Source organism: Pseudophryne corroboree, chromosome 2 (genome assembly GCF_028390025.1).
Source record: "Pseudophryne corroboree isolate aPseCor3 chromosome 2, aPseCor3.hap2, whole genome shotgun sequence".
NCBI lineage: Eukaryota > Metazoa > Chordata > Amphibia > Anura > Myobatrachidae > Pseudophryne > Pseudophryne corroboree.
The window spans coordinates 933,847,156-933,872,077 of record NC_086445.1 but is presented as its reverse complement, the minus strand read 5'-3'; the positions used below and the strand labels follow the sequence as shown (position 1 = coordinate 933,872,077).

At 45.1% G+C, this 24,922-nt stretch overlaps 1 protein-coding gene across 1 annotated transcript in view; it reads right to left on the bottom strand.

Annotated features, from left to right (window-relative positions):
- Positions 1–24,922, bottom strand: part of LOC135050099 (zona pellucida sperm-binding protein 4-like) — a 55,939-nt gene that overhangs the window by 8,061 nt on the left and 22,956 nt on the right. Inside the window, exons 6-9 of the mRNA XM_063956257.1 lie at positions 15,046–15,143; positions 11,068–11,195; positions 10,659–10,848; positions 1,431–1,572 (exon numbers count right to left, since the gene is read on the bottom strand). Of these exons, the coding sequence (XP_063812327.1) occupies positions 1,431–1,572; positions 10,659–10,848; positions 11,068–11,195; positions 15,046–15,143 (558 nt within the window). The remainder of the gene's footprint in view (positions 1–1,430; positions 1,573–10,658; positions 10,849–11,067; positions 11,196–15,045; positions 15,144–24,922) is intronic.

Genomic DNA, 24,922 nt, shown 5'->3' with positions numbered 1-24,922 from the left:
TCTGTGTCGATACTTTGTTATTTTGGATAGTGAACATAGAGAGACTCTGAAGGACTCCGACATAGGGACAGACCAGGGTAGATTTCCTTTCTGTTCCCTAACCTTTTGTGCAATAATTTTACCTCAGCACTTACACATATCCAAACAGGTGTCGGCGTTGTTGACGGAGACACCCTCCCACACACTTATCCGCTCTATCACCTCCTTAAAGGAGCCTTTTACCTCAGACATGTCGACACACGCGTACCGACACACCACACACACAGGGGATGCTCTATTTGAAGACCGTTCCCCCACAAGGCCCTTTGGAGAGACAGAGTATGCCAGCACACACCACAGCGCTATATAATACAGGGATGTACACTATACCGAGTGATTTTTCCCCTATAGCAGCTTATATACACAGTTTTGCGCCTAAATTTATGTGCCCCCCCCTCTCTTTTTTACCCTTTGTGTACCAGGATACTGCAGGGGAGAGCCTGGGGAGCTTCCTTCCAGCTGAGCTGTGAAGAGAAAATGGCGCCGGTGTGCTGAGGAAGAAGGCCCGGCCCCCTCAGCGGCGGGCTTCTGTCCTTTTATGTTCTTTAATGGCGGGGGTTAATGCACATATACAGTTTCAGACTGTATTATGTGCTTTTCGCCAAGTAAGGTAATCTAATTGCTGCCCAGCTGCAGTGCTGTGCGCTACCTTAATGAAGACCGGAGTCTTCAGCCGCCGATTTTCAACTTCTCTTCGTTCTTCTGGCTCTGCAAGGGGGACGGCGGCGCGGCTCCGGGACCGGACGACTGAGGACTGGGCCTGTGTTCGATCCCTCTGGAGCTAATGGTGTCCAGTAGCCTTAGAAGCCCAAGCTAGCTGCAAGCAGGTAGGTTCGCTTCTCTCCCCTCAGTCCCACGTAGCAGTGAGTCTGTTGCCAGCAGATCTCACTGAAAATAAAAAACCTAACAAATACTTTCTTTTCTAGGAAGCTTAGGAGAGCCCCTAGGGTGCATCCAGCTCTGGCCGGGCACAGATACTAACTGAGGTCTGGAGGAGGGGCATAGAGGGAGGAGCCAGTGCACACCAGATATAGTACCTAATCTTTCTTTTAAGAGTGCCCAGTCTCCTGCAGAGCCCGTCTATACACCATGGTCCTTACGGAGTACCCAGCATCCACTAGGACGTCAGAGAAATGTTAATTTTATTTAAGTGCACAATACAGTGTGCAAAGAGACATGCGCTGCTATGGGGAGGTGAGGGGTAAGGAGGTGCCAGTCAGTGTCATGGGGTACTGTGTAATGAGGAAACCAATACCGTTTGCCCGTCATCTGCTTGGCCCTGACTGCAGTGCATCTGTTTTATCAATTTTAAAATCCCAGGACATGCCCCCTCAACAGCAGGGACCATCAGTAGACTGTCCGGGACCAGTTGTCTGTAAAATTGAACTTACCAGTCCACCTAATGCCAGTTGAGAGGCTTGGTCAACAAATGTGAAAGTGCTCACAACGAAGCGTTTATAATGAGAAGGAAAATCCACTGCACTCCCAACAGGTACCAGCTGGGTCTTATAGTTGTCTCCTTCAAATGGGCATCTAATAAGGGGAGAAACGTTAATGTTACCCTTATTATATAATAGAGCTTTCTATCAACACTAAGAATGTTTCAGTTGATATTACCCCAGCATAGCCAAAATGTCTGCAATTAATATGAACGTGGAGTTAAGATATGTTTGTGTTAAGCCAATTCCTGCTATTACATAGAATTCACAATCTACTGTACCTAGGGGGTCATTCAGAGTTGATTGCTCACTGCCGTTTTTTTGCTGCGCATCGATCAGGTGAAAGAAAGAAAAAAAAAAAAAAAAAAAGGGCATTTCTGCGCATGCGTATGACCCACAATGCGCACGCGCAATGTATGGGTACAAAGCCCTTTGTGGTTTTGCTCAGGTTCTAGCAAAGTTTTCCTTCGCACTGGCGGCCACTTGAAGATCGACAGGATGGGGGCGTTTCTGGGTGTCAACTGACAGTTTTCAGGGAGCGTTTGCAAAAACGCAGGAGTGTCCGAAAAAATGCAGGCGTGGCTGGGCGGGTGTATGACATCAAATCCGGACACGAATAGGCTGAAGTAATCGCAAGCGCCGAGTAGGTTCTGAGCAACTCAGGAACTGCACAATCCATTTTTGCAGAGCTCGGCTGCACATGCGTTCGCACTTCTGCTAAGCCAAAATACACTCCCCATTGGGCGGCGGCATAGCGTTTGCACGGCTGCTAAAACTAGCTAGCCATCAACTCTGAATGACCCCCCTAGTCAGCACTGAGCTCATTAAAAGCTCCAGTCTATAGGTGGCTATAGAGACCAGTACCTCTGTCTCTTGCCAGTCCAGGAGCAGTGTATATTTGATACAAAATGATAAAGTATAGAAGGAATACAGAGCTGGCTTTGTATTAAGCAGAGTTATGAACTAGAGCCAGGAGATGAAACATGGGGAGGTCACATTCATCTGCAGAAATTCAGTATTCTAGAGGAACTGGACCTAAATTATAGATATGTATGGTTCTTTTTTAAAAATGTTAAACTATAGTCCCGATTCATGTTTGTAAGTAAAGCAAAGTAGTAAACAACTGGGCAAAGATATGTTGCACAGCAGATGGGGCAGGTGTAACATGTGCAGAGAGTTAGATTTGGGTGGGGTGCGTTCAAACTGAAATCTAAATTGCAGTGTGGAAATAAAGCTGCAACATTTGTGGTTTACGTGAAAAAGCAGACAGTATTTACCCAGTACAGAAAAAAATAAATATAATATAATATATATCCCACCCACATTTAAATTTCTCTGCACATGTTACATTGGGATATAATTAAACTTCCACCAGACAGGATCCCGGCGGTCAAAATACAGACGCTGGAATCCCAGGATAATGCCGGCATCAAAATCCCAGCAGTGGCCGGGATCCCGGCATTAAAAATAAGATTTTACTTACCGGTAAATCTATTTCTCGTAGTCCGTAGTGGATGCTGGGGACTCTGTAAGGACCATGGGGAATAGACGGGCTCTGCAGGAGACATGGGCACTTTAAGTATTTAGGCTCTGGTGTGACTGGCTCCTCCCTCTATGCCCCTCCTCCAGACCTCAGTTAGAGAAACTGTGCCCAGAAGAGCTGACAGTACAAGGAAAGGATTTTGGTAATCCAGGGCAAGATTCATACCAGCCACACCAATCACACCGTATAACATGTGAAAACAACCAGTTAACAGCATGACAAACGACAGAGCATCAGGTCAAACCCTGATGCAACCATAACATAACCCTTATTGAAGCAATAACTATATACAAGCATTGCAGAAGTCCGCACTTGGGACGGGCGCCCAGCATCCACTACGGACTACGAGAAATAGATTTACCGGTAAGTAAAATCTTATTTTCTCTAACGTCCTAGTGGATGCTGGGGACTCCGTAAGGGCCATGGGGATTATACCAAAGCTCCCAAACGGGCGGGAGAGTGCGGATGACTCTGCAGCACCGATTGAGCAAACAAGAGGTCCTCCTCAGCCAGGGTGTCAAACTTGTAGAACTTTGCAAAAAAAAAGTGTTTGAACCTGACCAAGTAGCAGCTCGGCAATAATTGTAATGCAGAGACCCCTCGGGCAGCCTCCCAAGAAGAGCCCACCTTCCTAGTGGAATGGGCCTTAACTGATTTTGGCAGCGGCAATCCAGCCGCAGAATGAGCCTGCTGAATCGTGTTACAGATCCAGCGAGCAATAGTTTGCTTTGAAGCAGGAGCACCAAGCTTGTTGGATGCATACAGGATAAACAACGACTGTTTTCCTGACCCTAGCCGTTCTGGCTACATAAACCTTCAAAGCCCTGACCACATCAAGCAACTCGGAATCCTCCAAGTCAGTAGTAGCCACAGGCACCACAATAGGTTGGTTTATATCAGGCATTCCCAACCGCGGTCCTTAAGGCACACCAACAGTGCAGGTTTTAGTAATATCCAGGCTTCAGCACAGATGGTTAAATCATAATAACTGAGGTACTAATTAAGTCACCTGTGTTCAAGCCTGGATATCACTAAAACCAGGACTGTTAGTGTGCCTTGAGGACCGAGGTTGGGAAACACTGGTTTATATGAAAAGATGAAACCACTTTCGGCAGAAATTGTGGACGGGTCCGCAATTCTGCTCTATCCACATGGAAAACCAGATAGGGGCTTTTATGTGACAAAGCCGCCAACTCTGACACACGCCTAGCCGAAGCCAAGGCTAATAGCATGACCACCTTCCACGTGAGATATTGCAACTCCACCGTTTTAAGTGGTTCAAACCAGTGGGATTTCAGGAAACTTAACACCACGGTAAACTTACGATCCCAAGGTGCCACTGGAGGCACAAAAGGAGGCTGAATATGCAGCACTCCCTTTACAAACGTCTGAACTTCAGGTAGAGAAGCCAACTCCTTTTGAAAGAAAATGGATAGGGCCAAAATCTGGACCTTAATGGAACCCAATTTTAGGCCCAAATTCACTCCGGACTGTAGGAAGTGAAGGAAACGGCCCAGCTGGAATTTCTCCGTAGGAGCATTCCTGGCCTCACACCAAGCAACATATTTTCGCCATATACAGTGATAATGTTGAGCTGTCACGTCCTTCCTAGCCTTCATCAGCGTAGGAATGACCTCATCCGGAATGCCTTTCTCTGCTAGGATGCGGCGTTCAACCACCATGCCGTCAAACGCAGCCGCGGTAAGTCTTGGAACAGACAGGGCCCCTGTTGCAACAAGTCCTGTCTTAGAGGAAGAGGCCATGGGTCCTCTGTGAGCATTTCTTGCAGATCTGGATACCAAGTCCTTCGTGGCCAATCTGGAACAATGAGGATTGTTCTCACTCCTCTTTTTCTTATTATCCTCAGCACCTTGGGTATGACAGGAAGAGGAGGAAATACATAGACCGACTGGAACACCCACGGTGTGACCAGGGCATCCACAGCTATCGCCTGAGGGTCTCTTAACCTGGCGCAATACTTCTGTAGCTTTTTGTTGAGGCGGGATGCTATCATGTCCACCTGTGGCAGTTCCCACCAACTTGTAATCTGTGCGAAGACATCCTGATGAAGTCCCCACTCTCCCGGGTGGAGGTCGTGTCTGCTGAGGAAGTCTGCTTCCCAGTTGTCCACTCCCGGGATGAACACTGCTGACAGTGCGCTTACGTGATTCTCCGCCCAGCGAAGAATTCTGGTGGCTTCCGCCATCGCCACCCTGCTCCTCGTGCCACCTTGTCGGTTTACATGAGCCACTGCGGTGATGTTGTCTGACTGAATCAGAACCGGTTGGTCGCGAAGCAGGGTCTCCGCTTGACGTAGGGCGTTGTATATGGCCCTTAGTTCCAGGATGTTGATGTGAAGGCAAGTCTCTTGACTTGACCACAGACCTTGGAAATTTCTTCCCTGTGTGACTGCTCCCCAACCTCGGAGGCTTGCGTCCGTGGTCACCAGGACCCAGTCCTGAATGCCGAATCTGCGGCCCTCGAGAAGGTGAGCGCTCTGCAGCCACCACAGGAGTGACACCCTGGCCCTGGGGGATAGGGTGATTAACTGATGCATCTGAAGATGTGATCCGGACCACTTGTCCAGTAAGTCCCATTGAAAGGTCCTTGCATAGAACCTGCCGAAGGGAATGGCCTCGTATGATGCCACCATCTTTCCCAGGACTCGAGTGCAGTGATGTACTGACACCTGTTTTGGTTTCAATAGGTTCCTGACCAGTGTCACGAGTTCCTGAGCTTTCTCCATCGGGAGATAAACCCTTTTCTGGTCTGTGTCTAGAATCATGCCCAGGAAAGGCAGACGAGTCGTAGGAACCAACTGCGACTTCGGAATATTCAGAATCCAGCCGTGTTGCCGTAACACTTCCAGAGAAAGTGCGACGCTGTTCAGCAACTGCTCTCTTGATCTCGCTTTTATGAGGAGATCGTCCAAGTACGGGATAATGGTGACCCCTTGCTTCCGCAGGAGTACCATCATTTCCGCCATTACCTTGGTAAATATGCTCGGTGCCCTGGAGAGACCAAACGGCAACGTCTGAAATTGGTAAGGACAATCCTGTACCACAAATCTGAGGTATGCCTGATGAGGTGGATAAATGGGGACATGAAGGTATGCATCCTTTATGTCCAGAGACACCATAAAATCCCCCCCTTTCCAGGCTTGCGATGACCGCTCTCAGCGATTCCATCTTGAACCTTTTCAGGTATATGTTCAGGGATTTTAAATTCAATATGGGTCTGACCGAACCGTCCGGTTTCGGGACTACAAACATGGTCGAATAATAAAGCCTTCCCTGTTGAAGGAGGGGAACCTTGACCACCACCTGTTGAAGATACAATTTGTGAATTGCAGTTAACACTATTTCCCTCTCGTGGGGGGAAGTTGGTAGGGCCGATTTGAGGTATCGGTGAGGGGGCATCTCTTCGAATTCCAGCTTGTATCCCTGAGACACAATTTCTATCGCCCAGGGATCCACCTGGGAGTGAACCCACTAGTGACTGAAATTTCGAAGACGTGCCCCCACCGGGCCTAGCTCCGCCTGCGGAGCCCCAGCGTCATGCGGTGGATTTTGTAGAGGCCGGGGAGTGACTTCTGTTCCTGGGAACTAGCTGTGTTGTGCAGCTTCTTACCTCTGCCCCTGCCTCTGGCAAGAAAGGACGCACCTCGGACTTTGTTTCTTTGTGATCGAAAGGACTGCATTTGATAATACGGTGCTCTCTTAGGCTGTGAGGGATTAAAAGGCAAAACATTTGACTTTCCAGCTGTAGCTGTGGAGACTAGGTCCGAGAGACCCTCCCCAAACAATTCCTCACCCTTGTAAGGTAAAACCTCCATATGCCTTTTTGAGTCGGCATCACCTGTCCATTGCAGAGTCCACAGGACCCTTCTGGCAGAAATCGACATAGCATGCCATTTATTCTAGAACCCAGTAGACTAATGTCTCTTTGAGCATCTCTCATATATAGGACAGCGTCTTTAATATGCCCCAGGGTCAACAATACAGTATCCTTGTCTAAGGTATCAATTTCCTCAGATAAGGTATCCGTCCATGCTGCTACAGCACTACACACCCAGGCAGACGAGATTGCCGGCCTCAGTAAGGTACCTGAATGTGTATAAATGGATTTCAGGGTAACCTCCTGTTTGCGATCCGCAGCATCTTTGAGGGTAGCCGTATCCTGTGACGGCAGGGCTACCTTCTTGGATAAGCGTGTTAAAGCTTTGTCCACCCTAGGGGAGGATTCCCAGCGTAACCTGTCCGTTGGCGGGAAAGGATACGCCATAAGAATCCTTTTGGAAATCTGCAGTTTTTTTATCTGAAGATTCCCAAGCCTTTTCACATAACTCATTTAGCTCGTGTGAGGGGGGAAAGGTTACCTCCGGCTTCTTTTCCCCATACATATGCACCCTCTTGTCAGGGACTGGGGTTTCCTCTGATGTGCAACACATCCTTAATTGCTATAATCATATAACGGATGGATTTAGCCAATTTTGGCTGTAACTTTGCATCATCGTAATCGACACTGGAGTCAGAATCCATGTCGGTATCTGTGTAAACCGTTTGGGATAGTGGGCGCTTCTGAGACCCTGACGGCCTCTGCGACATAGGATCAGGCACTGGTTGGGACCCCGATTGTCCAGAGGCTTCAGCTTTTTCTAACTTTTTATGCAAGGAATTAACATCATTTAAAACCTTCCACATATCCATCCAATCAGGTGTCGGCGCCGTCAGCGGAGACACCACATTCATTTGCTCCCGCTCTGCTTCCACAGCCTTCCTCCTCAGACATGTCGACACAAGCGTACCGACACCACACACACAGGGAATGCCCTCTCTGAAGACAGTTCCCCCACAAGGCCCTTTGGAGAGACAGAGAGAGAGTATGCCAGCACACACCCCAGCGCTTTAAACCCAGGAATAACACAGTAACTTAATGTTAACCCAGTAGCTGCTGTTTATATTGCTTTTTGCGCCTAATTATGTGCCCCCCCTCTCTTTTTACCCTCTTCTACCGTGTATCTGCAGGGGAGAGCCTGGGGAGCTTCCTCTCAGCGGAGCTGTGGAGAAAAAAAATGGCGCTGGTGAGTGCTGAGGAAGAAGCCCCGCCCCCTCGTCGGCGGGCTTCTGTCCCGCTTAAATATGCAATTTTTTGGCGGGGGCCCATACATACAGTGCCCAGCTGTATATATGCTTAACTTTGCCAAAAGAGGTCCCAAATGCTGCCCAGGGTGGTGCCCCCCCGCGCCCTGCACCCTTACAGTGACCAGAGTATGTGTAGGTGTGTGGAGCAATGGCGCACAGCTGCAGTGCTGTGCGTTACCTCAGTGAAAAACACGGAGTCTTCTGCCGCCTGTTAAGTCTTCTTTGCTGCTCATACTCACCCGGCTTCTGTCTTCCGGCTCTGCGAGGGGGACGGCGGCGCTGCTCCGGGACCGGACGGCGAGGGTGAGATCCTGCGTACTGATCCCTCTGGAGCTAATGGTGTCCAGTAGCCTAAGAAGCAGGACCTAGCTTCAGAGAGTAGGGCTGCTTCTCTCCCCTCAGTCCCACAATGAAGGGAGTGTGTTGCCAGTAGAGCTGAAAATAAAAAACCTAACAAAATACTTTCTCTCAGCAAACTCAGGAGAGCTCACTGAAAAGCACCCAGCTCGTCTGGGCACAGTATCAAACTGAGGTCTGGAGGAGGGGCATAGAGGGAGGAGCCAGTGCACACCAGAACCTAAATTCTTTCTTAAAGTGCCCATGTCTCCTGCGGAGCCAGTCTATTCCCCATGGTCCTTACGGAGTCCCCAGCATCCACCAGGACGTTAGATAAATACAGATGCTTGGAATCCAGATAGTTCTATTAGCAGCGGTGGGTGGGAGTTTAGGTTTAGGTGGGAGGGCTAGGGTTGGGCACCCACAAGGGAGGGTTAGGGCACTCTGGAGGGCTGTCTGGATTCTGATTGACGGGATACCACTGTCTGTATACACAGTTACATCTGCCCCACCTGCAGTCCAGTATGGTTTTGCCCAGTTGTGGGCTTATTTGCTTTACTTACAAAACATGAATCAGGCCCTATGGACTTTTAAATTAAACTTTATACTACAGAAATCAGCATAATACTGTATCAAAGATAATTTCATTAATAGTCAAACTCACATTAAGTAACAGTAGAAAATCAGAGTACAGTAGTTTTATTAGATTTTTCAAAGGGCCAACTACATCAAACAGAATATAGGGCCTATGTATTAATAATCGCAGAACTTCTACAATTATATTTATTAACAGTCTTGTATTGGATTTGATTTTAACAAAAAAGGCTATGTACTAAACGTAACACAGGGATAGATATTGCGAGAACGGATTCATTATGATGGAAGGGATGCCGGTGATCAGAATACAGACAACGTCATCCCAACCATCAGAATCCCAGCAGCCCCCCGGAAAGTACCCTAACCCTCCTCTACACCTACCTTCCCCGCTGCCTAACCCTCCCCAGCTTGGAGCATAACCCTAACCTCCCCTTCTAAGTGCCCAAACTTAACTTTCCCTCCTCGGTACCCAACCAAACCCTTCCTGTCTCTACACCATAACACCCTTCTAACGGCTAAACCTAACCTCCCACCCACCGTGGCAGCTGGAAGAACGAACGATCGGTTAACTGGCTGTCTGCATTTTTATGCTGGGATCCCGATCTCCATCGGGATTTAGACAGCGGGCTTATGGCGTCCTTCAGGATTCCGGCGTCCGTATATCGACCACTGGGATCCCATCCTTCGGGATATTAACTGCATCCCGCGAGAACCGCTGTCCCTACGAGTTACATCTCTGGCAACATAGGGGGAGTCACATTTTTTGAAAGACTCCTCCTGGGAATCAGACACTGCTTGTGTACACCAGTGACGTGAGGGGAGTAAGAGCCTTTAGTGTCATACTAACCTACTGTATACACCAGTAGTTAGACTATATAAAGTTTATGAAAAATACAAAGAATATATTTGAAATATCTTCTTTACATTATCCTAATACTTTTTCTAGTCAAAACTTTGGAGTTAAAAGTCTACGGCAGGTGAGGCAGTTCCACCCCCATCTACCCTTTCTGTACATCTCTGATCAAAACCCACCAAATTTCCAGCAGTATATACTGCTGCACCTGTGTATAATGCCCAGATGTATATACTGCTGCACCTGTGTATAATGACCACATGTACCCTTGGGCTCATATTTTGAGTGTAAATCTAGCTCTGGTACTCGATAGTGCCTCCTGAGCCACACGTCCCTGGTGTACACAATGTGCTTCCATAGACAGACGAGCAGTGGGAGAGGGATACTGTAGTAAGAGTAATTTTCACCATCTGAGGATAAAGTAAAATAACGAGGCCAAACTCCCAAAAGATTTACTTTTCGGACTTTGTTGATTAGGGGTCAGACCGTAGTATTCATTGATAATAATGGGGACTGCCATCTGCAGCACCAATTAGCATACTGCAGGATATTACTGTGAAATCTCCTGCAGCAGGCAGTCAGTAAATATTGGGAATACATAAAGTAATACAGAAACTGCTGCATTTCATTTTGTGAAGAACCGTGTAAATAGGCCCCTAAATCATGCAATGTAAAAAAATAAAAAGTAAAGTAAAATTCATTCTTACCCATCTACTAGGATAGGCCACTGTGGTAGCTCTACAGGGCTTTCAGATGTGGTGGCCCAACATTGTTCCAACATCAGCACCAAGTTAAGGTCATTGCGCCTTAGGATACGCACTTCAATAAAAACTGGATCCCTCAGGACCTTCAATATAGGGTAGTCCCCATCAGCATAATACGGAGTGTACCGAGCGTCTATACATTCATACAAAGATGAGAGATTAAACATTAGGACGTTTAGTCACATCATTTTAATTATAACCCATACACAGCCTCCTGGAAATAATGGTTCTAGTAGAGCCAGCTAGATACAGTATATCCCCTCCCTCATCATATGCAGCCTTAGGGCTGGAACACCAGACATACAAATTCAGAGTGACTACAGTATATCATGAAACAAGTTACTAATTGTACCTTGGGCTATCCTCATTTCTAAGGTCAATCGGCCAGAAGTTATTCCTAGACGTGGAGGTGGCAACGTGAATACTTCTACCTTCAGAGGGACTGATCCACGGGCAATGAATCTACAGCGGATGTGCAATCTAAAAGAATAACAAACAATGTTTTATAGATTGTTACCCTTAACTCATTTTTTGGAAACACTCCATTTCAGCCATCCACTAATGGGAAAATTCTTCAACATTATGGGAGGTTGGAATCCCCACACACAGGAAGGTAAGGATTTTTCCTTCCCTTTGGTGCCCGTTTAGTACAGCTTGGGAAGCTATTCAGCAACACGTAGAAAAGTAGAGCTGCCATGGACTTTGATGAAAACTAATGTCATACTCCATTGGAGGCATCAGTGAATGAAACATACCCAATCAGTATACAAGAACAGTGTGTTACTACCAACAGTACAAATAAATGCAACTGAAAACTATCCTTTTATAACGGTGTGGATGATAATCTTGCCAGACTGAGCATGGGCAGAAGATCTCACATAAAAGATAAAGGTCTAGAAAAAGGAACCAAAACTCTGGGCTCTGCTTTACATAAATCTGCTGAAGCCTGAGCCCAAGATGCCCCAGGAGATTGCCACTGCTCTTGTAGAAAGCACTTGTTGCTTCTGTAACCTTTTAGCGGTTCTCCCTTGTATGCAGGGGTGGAATTAGGGATGAGAGTGCACCTAGGCACAACAGTAAAGCCCCTCCCCTTGCCTAATTTTATTACTTTGGTTGTAAGCTCTCATTTGATGATAGCTAATCAAATAGAAAACTAAAAAGCCACTATGCCATACACTACTGCTATATCCTCTGTGTATGATCCAAAGCAAAAAATATATTTCTATTGGTGCGTCACTCAGTGACGACTACCAGTACTGCCGTACATTACTGCTATATATCTGTGTGTGATCCAAAGCAAAAATTATATTTCCATTGGTGCGTAGTTTGGGCATAGTTTGTAAAGCTGCCATCCTGCCACTGCAGTGCCACGCGTTTGTGCCGCCCACTTCTGTCGCTTAGTTTAGTCATCCTGCTACCTCGGTGCAGCCTTTTGGCCTAAAAATATTGCGAGCTGTTCATAATAGACCAAAATGAATGTTATTGAGGTTAATACTGTAGGAACAAAAACACCCCTGAAGTCTGTTATTTCAGCTGTTTTGATGATTATTCCCCCCCCCCCCTTCGAAAACAAAGTCCAAAACAAGCAAGGGTGGTATTGACAAAACCAATCCAGATCCAAAACCCGAAAAAATGGCCCAGTACACACCCCTTATTTAGTTTTGCACCAGAGAATGAAAGTTTCCCAAATGTTGTAGTATATAGAAGAATATGGCTTTCTAGCTCTAAAGTACATCAGCTACTTGTTATTCACGTACAGGTGGAGCCTCCTACACCCAACATGCTTGGGACAAGAAGTATTTTGGATATCATATTTTTCTGTATTTGGAATATTTGCATACCATAATGATATCGCTTGATAGGATCCAAGTCTAAACACAGAATGCATTTATGTGTTATATAGACACAGCCTGAAGAGAATTTCATGCAATAAATTTTATACACCATAATATTTTTGTACATTAAGCTACCAGAAAGCAAAAAGGTGTCACTAGCTCAGTTGTGCGCAAAAAAAAAATTCTGTATTTCAGACTTTTGAATATGGGAGACTAAACCTGTAGTATAGTCTAAGGCTGTTCCAGCAGCATTACCAAAACCACTTCAAACAGGTGGTTTCGCAAAAACAGAAGATCCGCTACAATTCAGACAATTAAAAGCCTTTAAAGGTCCATTACCCTATTGTTGCTGCTTCCACCATTGTGGTCCTGCTTCTTGTGCCACCGTTTTATGAAAGCAATGTCTGGTTATCAGAAAACAGTGCGGCAAGTTTTTTTTATTTAGGTCATATTGCAATAATTTCCAGAATGTTTGCCTGCTGACCGTGTGCTGTAGCCGCACTCACTGATCAACTTGTACAAATGGAGGAGAATCCACACCTGGTGATCAAAATCCATTTTGGCCCCAACAGGGACAACTCCATAATCCATTAAGTACTGTAGTTTGTCTAAACTAGTTTTGTGACCAGGGTCCGTTTGAAGAGTTGATTTAGAGATGTTTGTGATCCAGACTACGCATGTCCAAATTAAGTTTCTAGGCAACTTTGCCCAAGGACTACTGCCTATGGTAAATGAAAATTATTCAGAGGAAGGTGAAGGGTGAGGGGGCTGCTTAATCTTCCCTATTCCTGGAGGAATGAAAAGGCCATTTAATCATTATCCTACTAGAAAGCTTTGTTTTAGGAACTATTAGGGAGAAGACCAAGGTAAACTTTATACTTCTATCTTAAGGCAAATTTATTGGACTTTCCCTCCATTGACTTTAAATCATTGTGTACAATCCACTTGAGGACCAAGGGTTTCATTTGCTCCTGGGGAACTACTCTGGGCATCTGAGTCTCACCTCCACTTATGTATTAATTATATTCTCTCATTAATGTCAGGACATTTCTAAAATTTCTCCAGGTGGCTGAGCAGCCTTAGAAATACAGTTTGTACAATTGCCCAACATAATCCAATTAGGATATCACATATACCCTATATTTAGAATTTTATTTTAGCAGGCTCCACAGAAGATACAAGCAACTATCAAATCTACCCATTTTAAATTAGATGATACAACAAAGTACTCCAACCAAGGTATTTGATGGGCATAGTGATCTTAAGCTTCTTGGCAGTGGGCTAAGCACACTACCCTAAAAAAAAAAAAAAAACACCCCATCACACGTACTATAGGTGTCAGCGACTTAACTGCACTGGACAGGAGGAGTGGCTATATACTTCCCAGGGCATTTCCTCATCTTTACAGAGCTGAATGAGGTGTTATGCCATTTGTGAATGGCTGCCATGGAGTTAAAGGAGCAAGGGAATAAAAATCCTGCCCACAGGGAACATGGTATGAACCATGCTGCCAATACAGGATTTATTCTACAGGGTGATTCAAAAGTCGCAGTACACACCCTTTTGTTTCAAAAACTGTAGGAAATGGGAAAACTGAATACTCCAGTAAGGTATGGGCGAGGCACCATCTTGAATCCAAGTCAGTTTTTGTTTTTTTGTTTGTTTTTTTTAAATGGAAAGGGGGTCGTGTAACATGTCTATCAGAATTTTCTGAAAAGTTTTACAGATTTGAAATAGCCGTTATGGTTCAAAATTTACAACACTTTTTTGTTGCCTGTAACTGAAGATGGCTTTGACTAAAGAGGAGAAAATGGAGGTCATTTGAGGACTGGAGAATGAAGTTTCCATGTCATAGCTGCAGATTTTAACAACCGGCACCCAGAAAGACCTCCAACTTTCTCAAGACACTGTCAGGTGCCTAATTTCCAAATTCCGAGAAACTGGGACTGTGGCTCACAAGTCACGGTATGGTCGTCCAAAAAGTGCTACTGACGAGACAACATCAATGATTTTGGCATCATTCGTGAAGAGCCCACAACGTTTATTCTCCAGACATCAAAAGGACCTCAATTCTCTCCTCTTTTGTCAAAGCCACCTTCAGTTACCTGCAAAAAAAAAAAAAAGTGTTGAAACTTTTGAACCATAACTGCCATTTCAAATCTGTTTGCAGCAATACACTTTAAAGCAAATTCTGAGGTTTGGGGGGGAAAAAAAAAAAAAAAAAAACTGACTTCGATAAAGATGGTCGATTTCAAGTTGGCGCCCATGTTCGGTACATACCCTAAAAGATAGCCCACCTCACCCATACCTTACTCGAGTATTCATTTCCCCCCCCCATTTCCTGCAGTTTTTGAAACAAAAGGGTGTGCTGCAACTTTTGAATCACCCTGTAGTTTTGGTTGTAAACACACATCAGGTAAGGGAGAAGTTTTGCAATTGCCACACTTTTTTCTCTCCCTTGTTTAAGGAGATTGGAAACAATCTTTATTGCTCACCTGAGGAGGCTGTCTCTGGTTATTGATGATCCTCCCCAAGTTATTACATCCCTATCAGCTACCAGGTCATTCTCATAAACCACTGTGGTACCATCCGCCTTTGAAAAGATAAAATCAATATTATCCTTTATTTATATGGCGCCACAAGGGATCTGCAGCACCCATTACACAGTACATAATCAAATGAGCAAACAAGAAAACAGCACTTACAGTTCAAGACAATTTAGGACAGGTATGGAAAATGATAAAGCTAAATATTTATCGTATATAAAACACTTTAAGAGGTCTAAGAACACTGTACGCTATCTACGTAAGAAGTACCGTAAGGGTACGCAAGTTGTGTAGCGATCGCTCAACCGTAGTCGAGACGCTCAAGCGTCACGTTCGCTTACGGCCCAGTGATCACAGGCAGGCACGCTATTGGCTGCCGACTAACGTAATGATTCGCTATAGCGTAGCGTACGCTCGGGACCACGAGGAGATCACCAGCGGTGCAGACGCTTACAACGTTAAAACCTTTATATCTATACCTTTAACAATGAGATACACAGTATACCTTAGTGTAGAGACAGAGTGTAAGTGCAACCTGGTGTAACCTGATTAACTACAAAGCTGCTTGAGCGTCACCGATGCTCAGAGAATACTTAACACTATAAAGAATACACAGATACCTGGGCTTAGGGTCCAAAACCTATTATATGTATTTTAACTATTATACTTGCAAAAGGAATCACAGTACAAATGATACACTACAATATAACATAAACCAACTAACCAGATAACTACACTGGAAATACAATACAATACAATACAATTAAAAGAAAATACGAGAGAAAGAGTAGGGAGAGAGAGAGAGAGAAGCCTCACAGTAAGACAATATGATTACGGAAAAAACTTACGCACAAGGGGAACGATCGCATGCGCCTCGATATCCAGCTCCCGATTATCAGCAATGAGAACCGTTGATGAGAGTGAATCTGGATATGGTTGGCCTGCCTATTTATGCCCCACACACAATACAATTCAATGGTCCCTACAATCTCATTGTCCATTGGACACAGGAATTCGGCTTCGCATTATAACAAAAGGTCATAGGTTGATTCATACAGGTGGGCTGTGACTGTTTCCAACTGTTCAGGTGGGTGGGATACTGGGTTTCCCGCCGCATGACTAAGTAAGAACAAATAATAGTAAATGGACATAAACTTCTTATGTCCATAACTATTCGCACGAGCGATTAATCCGCTCCAAACCAACACCGGAATATTGCTATTTAAATACTCTTCCGATGGGTACCAAACACTACTGTATGACCCCTGTTAGACCCTTCGTACAATACAAAGAGGGATCTCTCTGTTCAGGAACATGCTATGTTAACCAAACTTTCAGAATCTATCAAAGGGACCATGATCTATAAAATACCTTATTAGTGAAAATATGTAACGATTGAGTCGCACGCTACGACTACACAAACTTTACCGTAAATACGCATACCGAGCACCAGCGGGTGCACGCAACAGCGGGTATGCGCACTCACGGGAGAGCGCACGCATGCGCAGCGCGGACCTGAATGAGGTGCAAATATGGCAGTGTGCATAGAGATATTTTTCTGACTTTGACAGTCCACCCTTTGGCAGTCAATAACTGCCACCTTCTAAAACATTTCAAAAGGAGAAAAATATATGTCAGGGGTTAATTCATTTCCATGGTTGGGTAAGGGAGGAGAGAGGAGTAGGTGGGAAGAGGGTATGACCTAGTGAGATAGCAGAAGCATGTGTGTATGAGTCCATGTTTGGGTGGGTCAAGTATCATCGTGCCGTACGTGTTGTAAATCAAGCTTCGAGGTATTGCGAAGTATACATTTGAATTCCTTCTTATCCCGTGGTACGGGTCTGTGGATGGGCTGTCAAACTTTACCGAGCTCTTTTCGGATTTTGAACAAAATGGGGAGCACATTTTAGTTGATGATACATGAATGGGGGAATATGTGATTGCTGATATCTGTGCCTGTATTCCCTATACTATGTGTGTCATTACCTGAGGGTTGTAGAAATGAAGAAAAGACATAATTACGGTAAATGCGGTGGTATTCTATGTCAGGTTAATGTACATCTGTCGGTTGAAGTTTTGTTCGGTATCAGTTGAAAGTTGTCTTCTTTGCGCTGTGTTGCCCATTAGGTGTGAGCAAAAAGCTTTGTCAATGCCATTAGATTTACAAAAAATGTTGGGCTAGCGTAAGTTTAAGAATTCTAGGGAAACTGGGGATCCATGGCAAAGTTCATCAAATGTCCGTATCTCAAGTGGTCAAAACTTCTTCTTTGGTCTATCCGTTGTCTGTATAGCGTCTCGTCAACTTCCTCGTCCAAGTGGGTCTTTTTATCTTGGAGAAAAACCAGAAAAACAGGTGAAAGAAACAGACCGTATAATCGCATTTTCATTACATCATTATTTCTATCATTGGGTCATAAATCAAATCCAGGTTAATTACAGTTTCCTCACTCCTCAAACTCATTACCCTGGTACGATGTTTGCACTTCATTAAAGCCTGACCGCATCTAAATATCAAGCCAATTGATATGACAACACCTAAGATACATAGGAGAAACTTCCCAACATCCATTATGACTCCTTGAGCCCAGTCTCCCAAACCGGAGAACCAATTTCGCGGGTTCAACCATGACACCCAACCAGTCAGCTCATTACCTACAGCAGCAAGAGTGAGATTGTGTTTTCGGCGAAATTCCCACTTCAATTGGAGAATATCGTCCATCTTTTGGTCTATGACCTCGACCGGATCCTCGGTGCTATTCGTGATATACGTGCAACACTTCACGCCGTACTGTGTTGCCAATGTAACACAATATCCGCCTGTCACTGCTGTGAGGTAATTAAGAACCATTCTATGCTGCACCAGTTCTGTTTTATAAGCTTGAAGTTCCCTTCCAGTATATCTAAATGTGTCATCATACATTTCAGTGATATTATCTAACAAATTTGCGAGCGCAGAAATGTATTTATAATTTAGCACTCCTCTAGCGGTGCGGGTGAAATCTAACGCGATTAAGAATTGAATCCCGGTGGATTCACTTATCAGATCAGAGGCCGGATGCTCTGTCTTCTCTATCAGGTGCCTTTTAACAACGTGCTCGTAATGGGTGTGAGTATAAGGAGCTTGGGCACCACGGTGTATGTCTTTCATTTTATCATGTGTTACAGTCATTACTTCAGGCAATACTTTTCCAATATAACACAATCCTTCAGAGTTTGGGGCAAGCCACTTGTACGCCTTTCTCCCGCATATGAAATATGCATCATCGGGGAGAACATATGGGACGGAGAAGGACATAACCATATTACACACCTTCCAGGTGAACTCTCCTAACCCTAATTCTTCCATCTGCTTAATACACGTATCAGGTTGTATGATATGTGCACAGTATCCTGGTGATACTTCTCCAACTCTCGTAATCCTATTTCCTAAGGTGTACCTATACCGGAAAGATTTTCCTCTACTAGCTATGTGGCGTACAAGCTCTGTATCTGTAGGCATTCTATCTGCTCTATGCGAAAAGGTCATGGTGTGGTTACTCCATGACACTTCCCAATTTCCCGGCTTTCTGGGATTGGAGATGTTGAAACATAATAGGGACCTATCCACATGGTATTGGTGGAGCTTCAAACTAGGAGGGCTGGAGATATTAAACCTCCTGTCCACCGGTCTCCCACCATTTAACTCAAGTACCTCCCCTATCGTTAAAGGAAATGGTACTAGCCCTGATTTGCTATGACCTTGAGGTACTTGAGAGCATACCCAACAATCTGTTTTGTTTAACACATTACCCACTAAGGAGTGATAGTCACTCAATGGATGCCGGTCCATATGGATATTAAAACTGGATTGGCATTTCTTAATGCACCCATCTTCAATGACATTGTTACAGAGCCTACAGATACAGTTTTCCTCAGCTAACAATCCGTCACAATTCCTTCTATGGTCAATGCTATCGGATCGTTTTCTGATACTCGCCTTTGCTTGTTGGTTAGGTTGATCTTGGAAAACTATGCCTCCATCTTTATCATCAGAACCCATTCCAGAACCTCTATCGACCTCCATGGTACTCTCGCCGGAACAGACTGCTCTGGTCAACAGGAAAATCCGGATCACAGTCTCTTGGGGCAAGTCCATCTTATAGGAGGAAACGGAGAAGAATGAGAAGGAGGAAAAAGAAATTTGAGGGAGAGGGGATGGGAAGTGGAGGAAAACAATAAAAGGGAGTGGGGAGTCGACAACAGCTCTCGGTCTTCAAGGCTCAGGTGCCGCCTCAGTCCACCTGGAACAGACACTCCAGTGATACAACCTCTACCGTCTGTTCCTTATCACGGGACTTCTCTGGATCAGCAACCTTCTTGCAGTGGGATGAATGGACCCAAGTCTCTCTCTCAGCAACCTTCAATGCTGTAGTGCTAGTCAATAAGACCTGGTATGGTCCTTCCCATCTGTCAATAAGGCAACCTGAGCGTAGAAAATTCCGTATCATTACATAATCCCCAGGTTCAATGTCATGACAATTACTATCAGGTAGATCAGGAATCACCAACTTCAGATTATCATTTTGATTCCTTAACTGTTTACTCATGTTAATCAAGTACTTTACAGTTACTTCATTGTTACATTTCAAATCATCCTGAGGGTTAATCATGGCATGCGGTTGTCGACCAAACAAGATTTCAAAGGGAGACAGATTAAGAGGGGACCTGGGAGTGGTTCTGATACTGTACAATACAATGGGTAAAGCTTCTGGCCATGTCAATCCTGTCTCTGCCATCACTTTACTCAATTTATTTTTAATAGTGCTGTTCACTCTTTCGACCTTCGCACTCGCCTGTGGACGGTACGGAGTGTGCAGCTTGCTATCAATTCCCATCAACTTACACATTCCTTGAAAGACATCACCTGTAAAATGGGTACCCCTATCACTTTCGATTATTCTAGGGATACCATATCTACATACAAATTCCTGCACAATTTTCTTAGCAGTAAACATAGCGGTATTTGTAGCCGCAGGAAATGCTTCGACCCAATTTGAGAAAACATCTATACAAACAAGTACATATTTCAAATTCCGACAAGGGGGTAATTGTATAAAGTCAATTTGTATTACCTGGAAAGGGCCGCCGGCAGGTGGGATATGGGATGGTTCTGTAGGTATTGCCTTTCCAATATTCTTTCTCAAACAGGTAAGGCATGACATTGCTCTTTTACTCGCATGAGAGGAGAATCCTGGGGCGCACCAATATGCTCTCACCAATTTGCACATCCCTTCCTTGCCTAGATGAGTCAGCCCGTGAGCTGCTTCAGTCAGACATGGAAGATATGCTCTGGGGGCCACTGGTTTACCATGTCCATCCGTCCAGAGTCCTGAGGACTCCTGGCCATATCCCTTTGCCTTCCAGACTGCCTTTTCCTGTGTGGAACACAAATTTTGCATTTCACACAACTTCTGTGTGTTAATGGTATTCAATACCATCAATTGTGTGGTGTCTGTCTGTATGGGGGTAGCAGCTGCTAACTTAGCAGCTTCGTCTGCTCGGCTGTTACCAAGTGATACCGGGTCTTGGCTATATGTGTGTGCTTTACATTTGATAACAGCCACTCTGTCGGGTTCCTGTATCGCTGTTAGAAGCCTTTTTATGTGAGTTGCATGCGCTACCGGTGTACCAGCGGCCGTCATGAAATTTCTGAGACGCCATAGGGCTCCGAAATCATGGACTACCCCGAATGCGTATCTAGAATCGGTGTAGATATTGGCTGACTTACCCTTAGCCAATTCACATGCTCTGGTTAGGGCGACCAGTTCAGCAACCTGGGCTGAGTGAGGTGGGCCTAGCGGTTCCGCTTCTATGGTGTCTTGGTCATCTACGACTGCGTATCCAGTACACAAGTCTCCCGAGTCTGACTGTCTATGACAACTACCGTCCGTGTAGAACGTGAGTTCTGCATCTTCCAGTGGGTTGTCACTGATGTCAGGCCTTGCGGTAAAATTTTGGGTCAAATATTCCATGCAATCATGTGTATCTTCCTTTATATTAAATCTTCCTTCCCCATCACTCTCACCTTCCACCCTTTGTGCCTGACCAGGCACACCTGGGAGATACGTTGCAGGATTTAATGCACTGCATCTCCTTATGGTGATGTTTACGGGGGCCATTAGTGCCAATTCCCATCTTGTAAACCTCGCTGATGAGACGTGTCTGGTTTGGGCAGAATTCAATAAGGCTGATACTGCATGTGGCGTATGGATTGTGAGGTTGTGGCCTAGCACGACATCTTCGCTTTTTGTCACTAGCAATGCTATCGCAGCAACGCTTCGCAAGCATGTGGGGAGGGATCGCGCTACCGTGTCTAGCTGAGCGCTGTAGTATGCAACTGGCCTACTGGCATCACCGTGTTTTTTTGGGTTAGTACACCTGCCGCGCAACCAGCACTTTCTGTTCCGTATAGTTCAAAGGGTTTCCCATAGTCTGGCATACCTAGTGCTGGTGCCTGCGTTAGGCACTGTTTGAGTCTCTCAAATGCTGTTTCGGACTCGTCTGTATGCGAAATCCTATCAGGTTTGTTTGAGGAGACCATTTCCTGCAAAGGTAACGCCAAAATGGAAAACCCTGGGATCCAATTACGGCAATACCCACACATTCCTAAAAACGTTCTGATCTGTTGCTGGGTTTGTGGCAGAGTCATGTCTCTAATTGCTTGGATTCTATCAGCGGTCAGGTGTCTCAGTCCTTGTGCTAGACAGTGTCCCAAATATTTTACCTTAGTTTGGCATAATTGTAACTTGTCTTTGGACACCTTGTGTCCTGTGTCTGAAAGATGAAACAGGAGCTGTTTCGTATCCTTCAGAGATGCTTCCAGTGAATCTGAACACAGCAGTAAATCGTCCACATACTGTATCAATACTGATCCACTGTCTGGTTGGAAAGACTGTAAACAATCATGCAAAGCCTGAGAAAATATACTTGGACTATCTATGAAACCTTGGGGTAATCGAGTCCACGTGTATTGGACTCCTCTGTATGTAAATGCAAACAAATATTGGCTGTCAGGGTGCAGAGGTACCGAAAAGAAAGCGGAGCAGAGGTCAATAACAGTGAAAAATTTGGCAGTGGGAGGGATTTGCATTAGGATGACAGCTGGATTTGGCACTACGGGGAACTGACTCAACTATTTTGTTAATCCCCCTTAGATCCTACACTAGTCTGTAACCCCTCCCCCCACTCTTTTTAACAGGGAAGATGGGACTATTGGCAGTGCTGGACGTTCTTACCAGAATGCCCTGTTGTAGCAAGCGCTCTATTACTGGGTAAACTCCTAACTCCACCTCTGGCTTCAGAGGGTACTGTGGGATTTTTGGAGCTATCCTACCATCTTTTACTTGTACAACTACTGGAGCTACGTTTGCCATTAATTCAGTGTCTTGTCCGTCTTTTGTCCAAAGTGACTCTGGTATCTGAGATGTCATCTCTTCTATTTGGGATGGATTCCTATTTGTCATAATGGTATGTGACATTAATTTTGATGGGGAGTCTAACATGTCTCGCACTTCCTGAGCGTGTTTCTCAGGTATGTCCAAGAATACACCTTCAGGAGTACAATAAATGACGCACCCCATTTTACACAGTAAGTCTCTTCCCAGGAGATTGGTTGGTGCCGATGCAGCAAGCAAAAAGGAATGCTTGGTATGCAAAGGCCCTATTGTAATCTCGGCTGGTTTGCCAACAGGGTAGTGCTGGACTACTCCTGTTACTCCCATGGCTGGAATTGTCCTACCAGTGGTTCTCATGCCCACTGTCGAATTTATCACTGACTTGGCCGCCCCTGTGTCTACAAGAAAGTTTAAAGTTTTACCAGCTACATTAATTGCGATCTCGGGTTCACTTCCAAGGTTGGCAATTAATTTTACTGGCTGCAGATTACAGGTATGGCCACACCCCTATTGGGTATGGTGACCTTCCTGAATCCCGCTGGCAGCAACTACTTGTGAGGGAGTTAGCTGGGAACTACCAGAGGCATGCCAGTCTCTGTTCGGGGGATATCTTTTTGTTTCCCCTGTATGTGGCTCATAACTCCGTTTCTGTGGACCCCGATCCCAATGTCGTGTGTCGTGTCGTTGTCTAGGGGGTTGGTATGAGTTTCGTGGATTCTTTACTCTACAATCTCGTGCCATGTGTCCCTGTTTGTGACAAGAATAACAAGTAACCATACTTGACTTACCCACAGGATTTGGTGATACAAACAAAGGCTGCCTTGTGGTCAGAGCCTGTATACTTACGGACATTAATTTATCACCTTGTTGTTCCCTGTGTCTGGTGATGTTTCTATCGTGATCAATAGCAGCCTCTCTCAAAGTAGCCACAGACAGACCTCGCCAACATGGTTGTGTGGTCTGTACCCTAGTCTTCAATGACTCTTTTAAACCATCCATCAGTACCGATACTGCTACTTCCCGATGGTTTGTGTCTGTTTTAATGTCCTCTATGCCTGTGTATTTTGCCATTTCTAATAATGCTCTGTGAAAATACTCTGCAGCTGTCTCGGACTCCTTCTGTTTAATGGAGAATATCTTATTCCATTTAGCTACTGCTGGGAAATACTCTTTTAACTGCAAGTTTATTCTTTTCACATTATCTTGGTTGTACACATCAGTAAGAGGTACATCATGATCTAGTCCGCAATCAGCTAAAAATTGAGTTGCGTCGACATTTGAGGGTAAACATGCTCTCAGCAATATCTGCCAGTCTTTATTGTTGGGCTCTACAGTGTTACCTAAGTCTCTGATGTATTTTTGACTGGCAACTAAGTCTTTTCTGGGGTCAGGAAATTCGGACACTATGGTCCTTAATTCCATTCGGGAAAATGGAGTGTACATGGCAATGTTCCTAATGGGAGTGGCTCCTGATGTGTCTGTTTTCCCATTTGGCACTGCTATTACTCTAACAGGTGTAATTCTAACAACCTCATTCTGGGTAGATTCTACAGGCTGTGGTGAAATAGTCTCAGCATAATGCATGGTGCCGTACTTACCAGTTGATACGACCTCACCTATCCCTCCGCTAGGGGCCTTTACTAATCTCGTGGGTGGAGCTGTGCCTACTGTGGTCTCTGCTATGGTGGCTGCTAGAGAGCGCTGAAATCGTTGCCGATTCGTCCTCTTGATCACACTCCTGAGGAAAGTTCAAAACAGGGTACAACTTGCACGGGTTAATACTTGCATGGGTTAATGGGTTAACATTATCATTAACATTTACACAGTTACTAAGTGATTTTGTGTTACACCTTAGTGCGTCTTTCTCCGCAATCAACTTCTCTCCTGATATATATGGTGGCGGTGGGGCCGTGGCAATCAATTTTCTGTTAGAGCCAGATCCCGCCGCCTGAGCCAAACCTCTCTGTATCTCACCTTCCTGTTGCCACAACTGTAAATAATCATAATGCTGGATTCGTCTCTTTGTTGATTTTATGAGACATATCCTCCTCCTTAAATTTTGTAACACTTCTGAGCTGAAGCTCCCTACTCTTGGGAATTTTTCCCCGTCATGTACAGTCATTCTCTCCCATTCATCACATAAAGTTTCTGTGTGACTTCCGTATTTCTCACACATTATATACCTGGCCGACCCAATTGGTCGGACCACTGAATCAACCCGAACCGAGGTTGATCGCCCCCTACCTGAACAAGTGGCCCCCATAGTTCGAAAGTGTTGCTTTATTTAGCCAACCCTTACGCAAAACCAAATGTCCACAATAGGCTGACGGTGGCGGTTTACCGAGTACCCCACTCACTCGCCCACGCCGACCAATACGACCTGATCACACCGA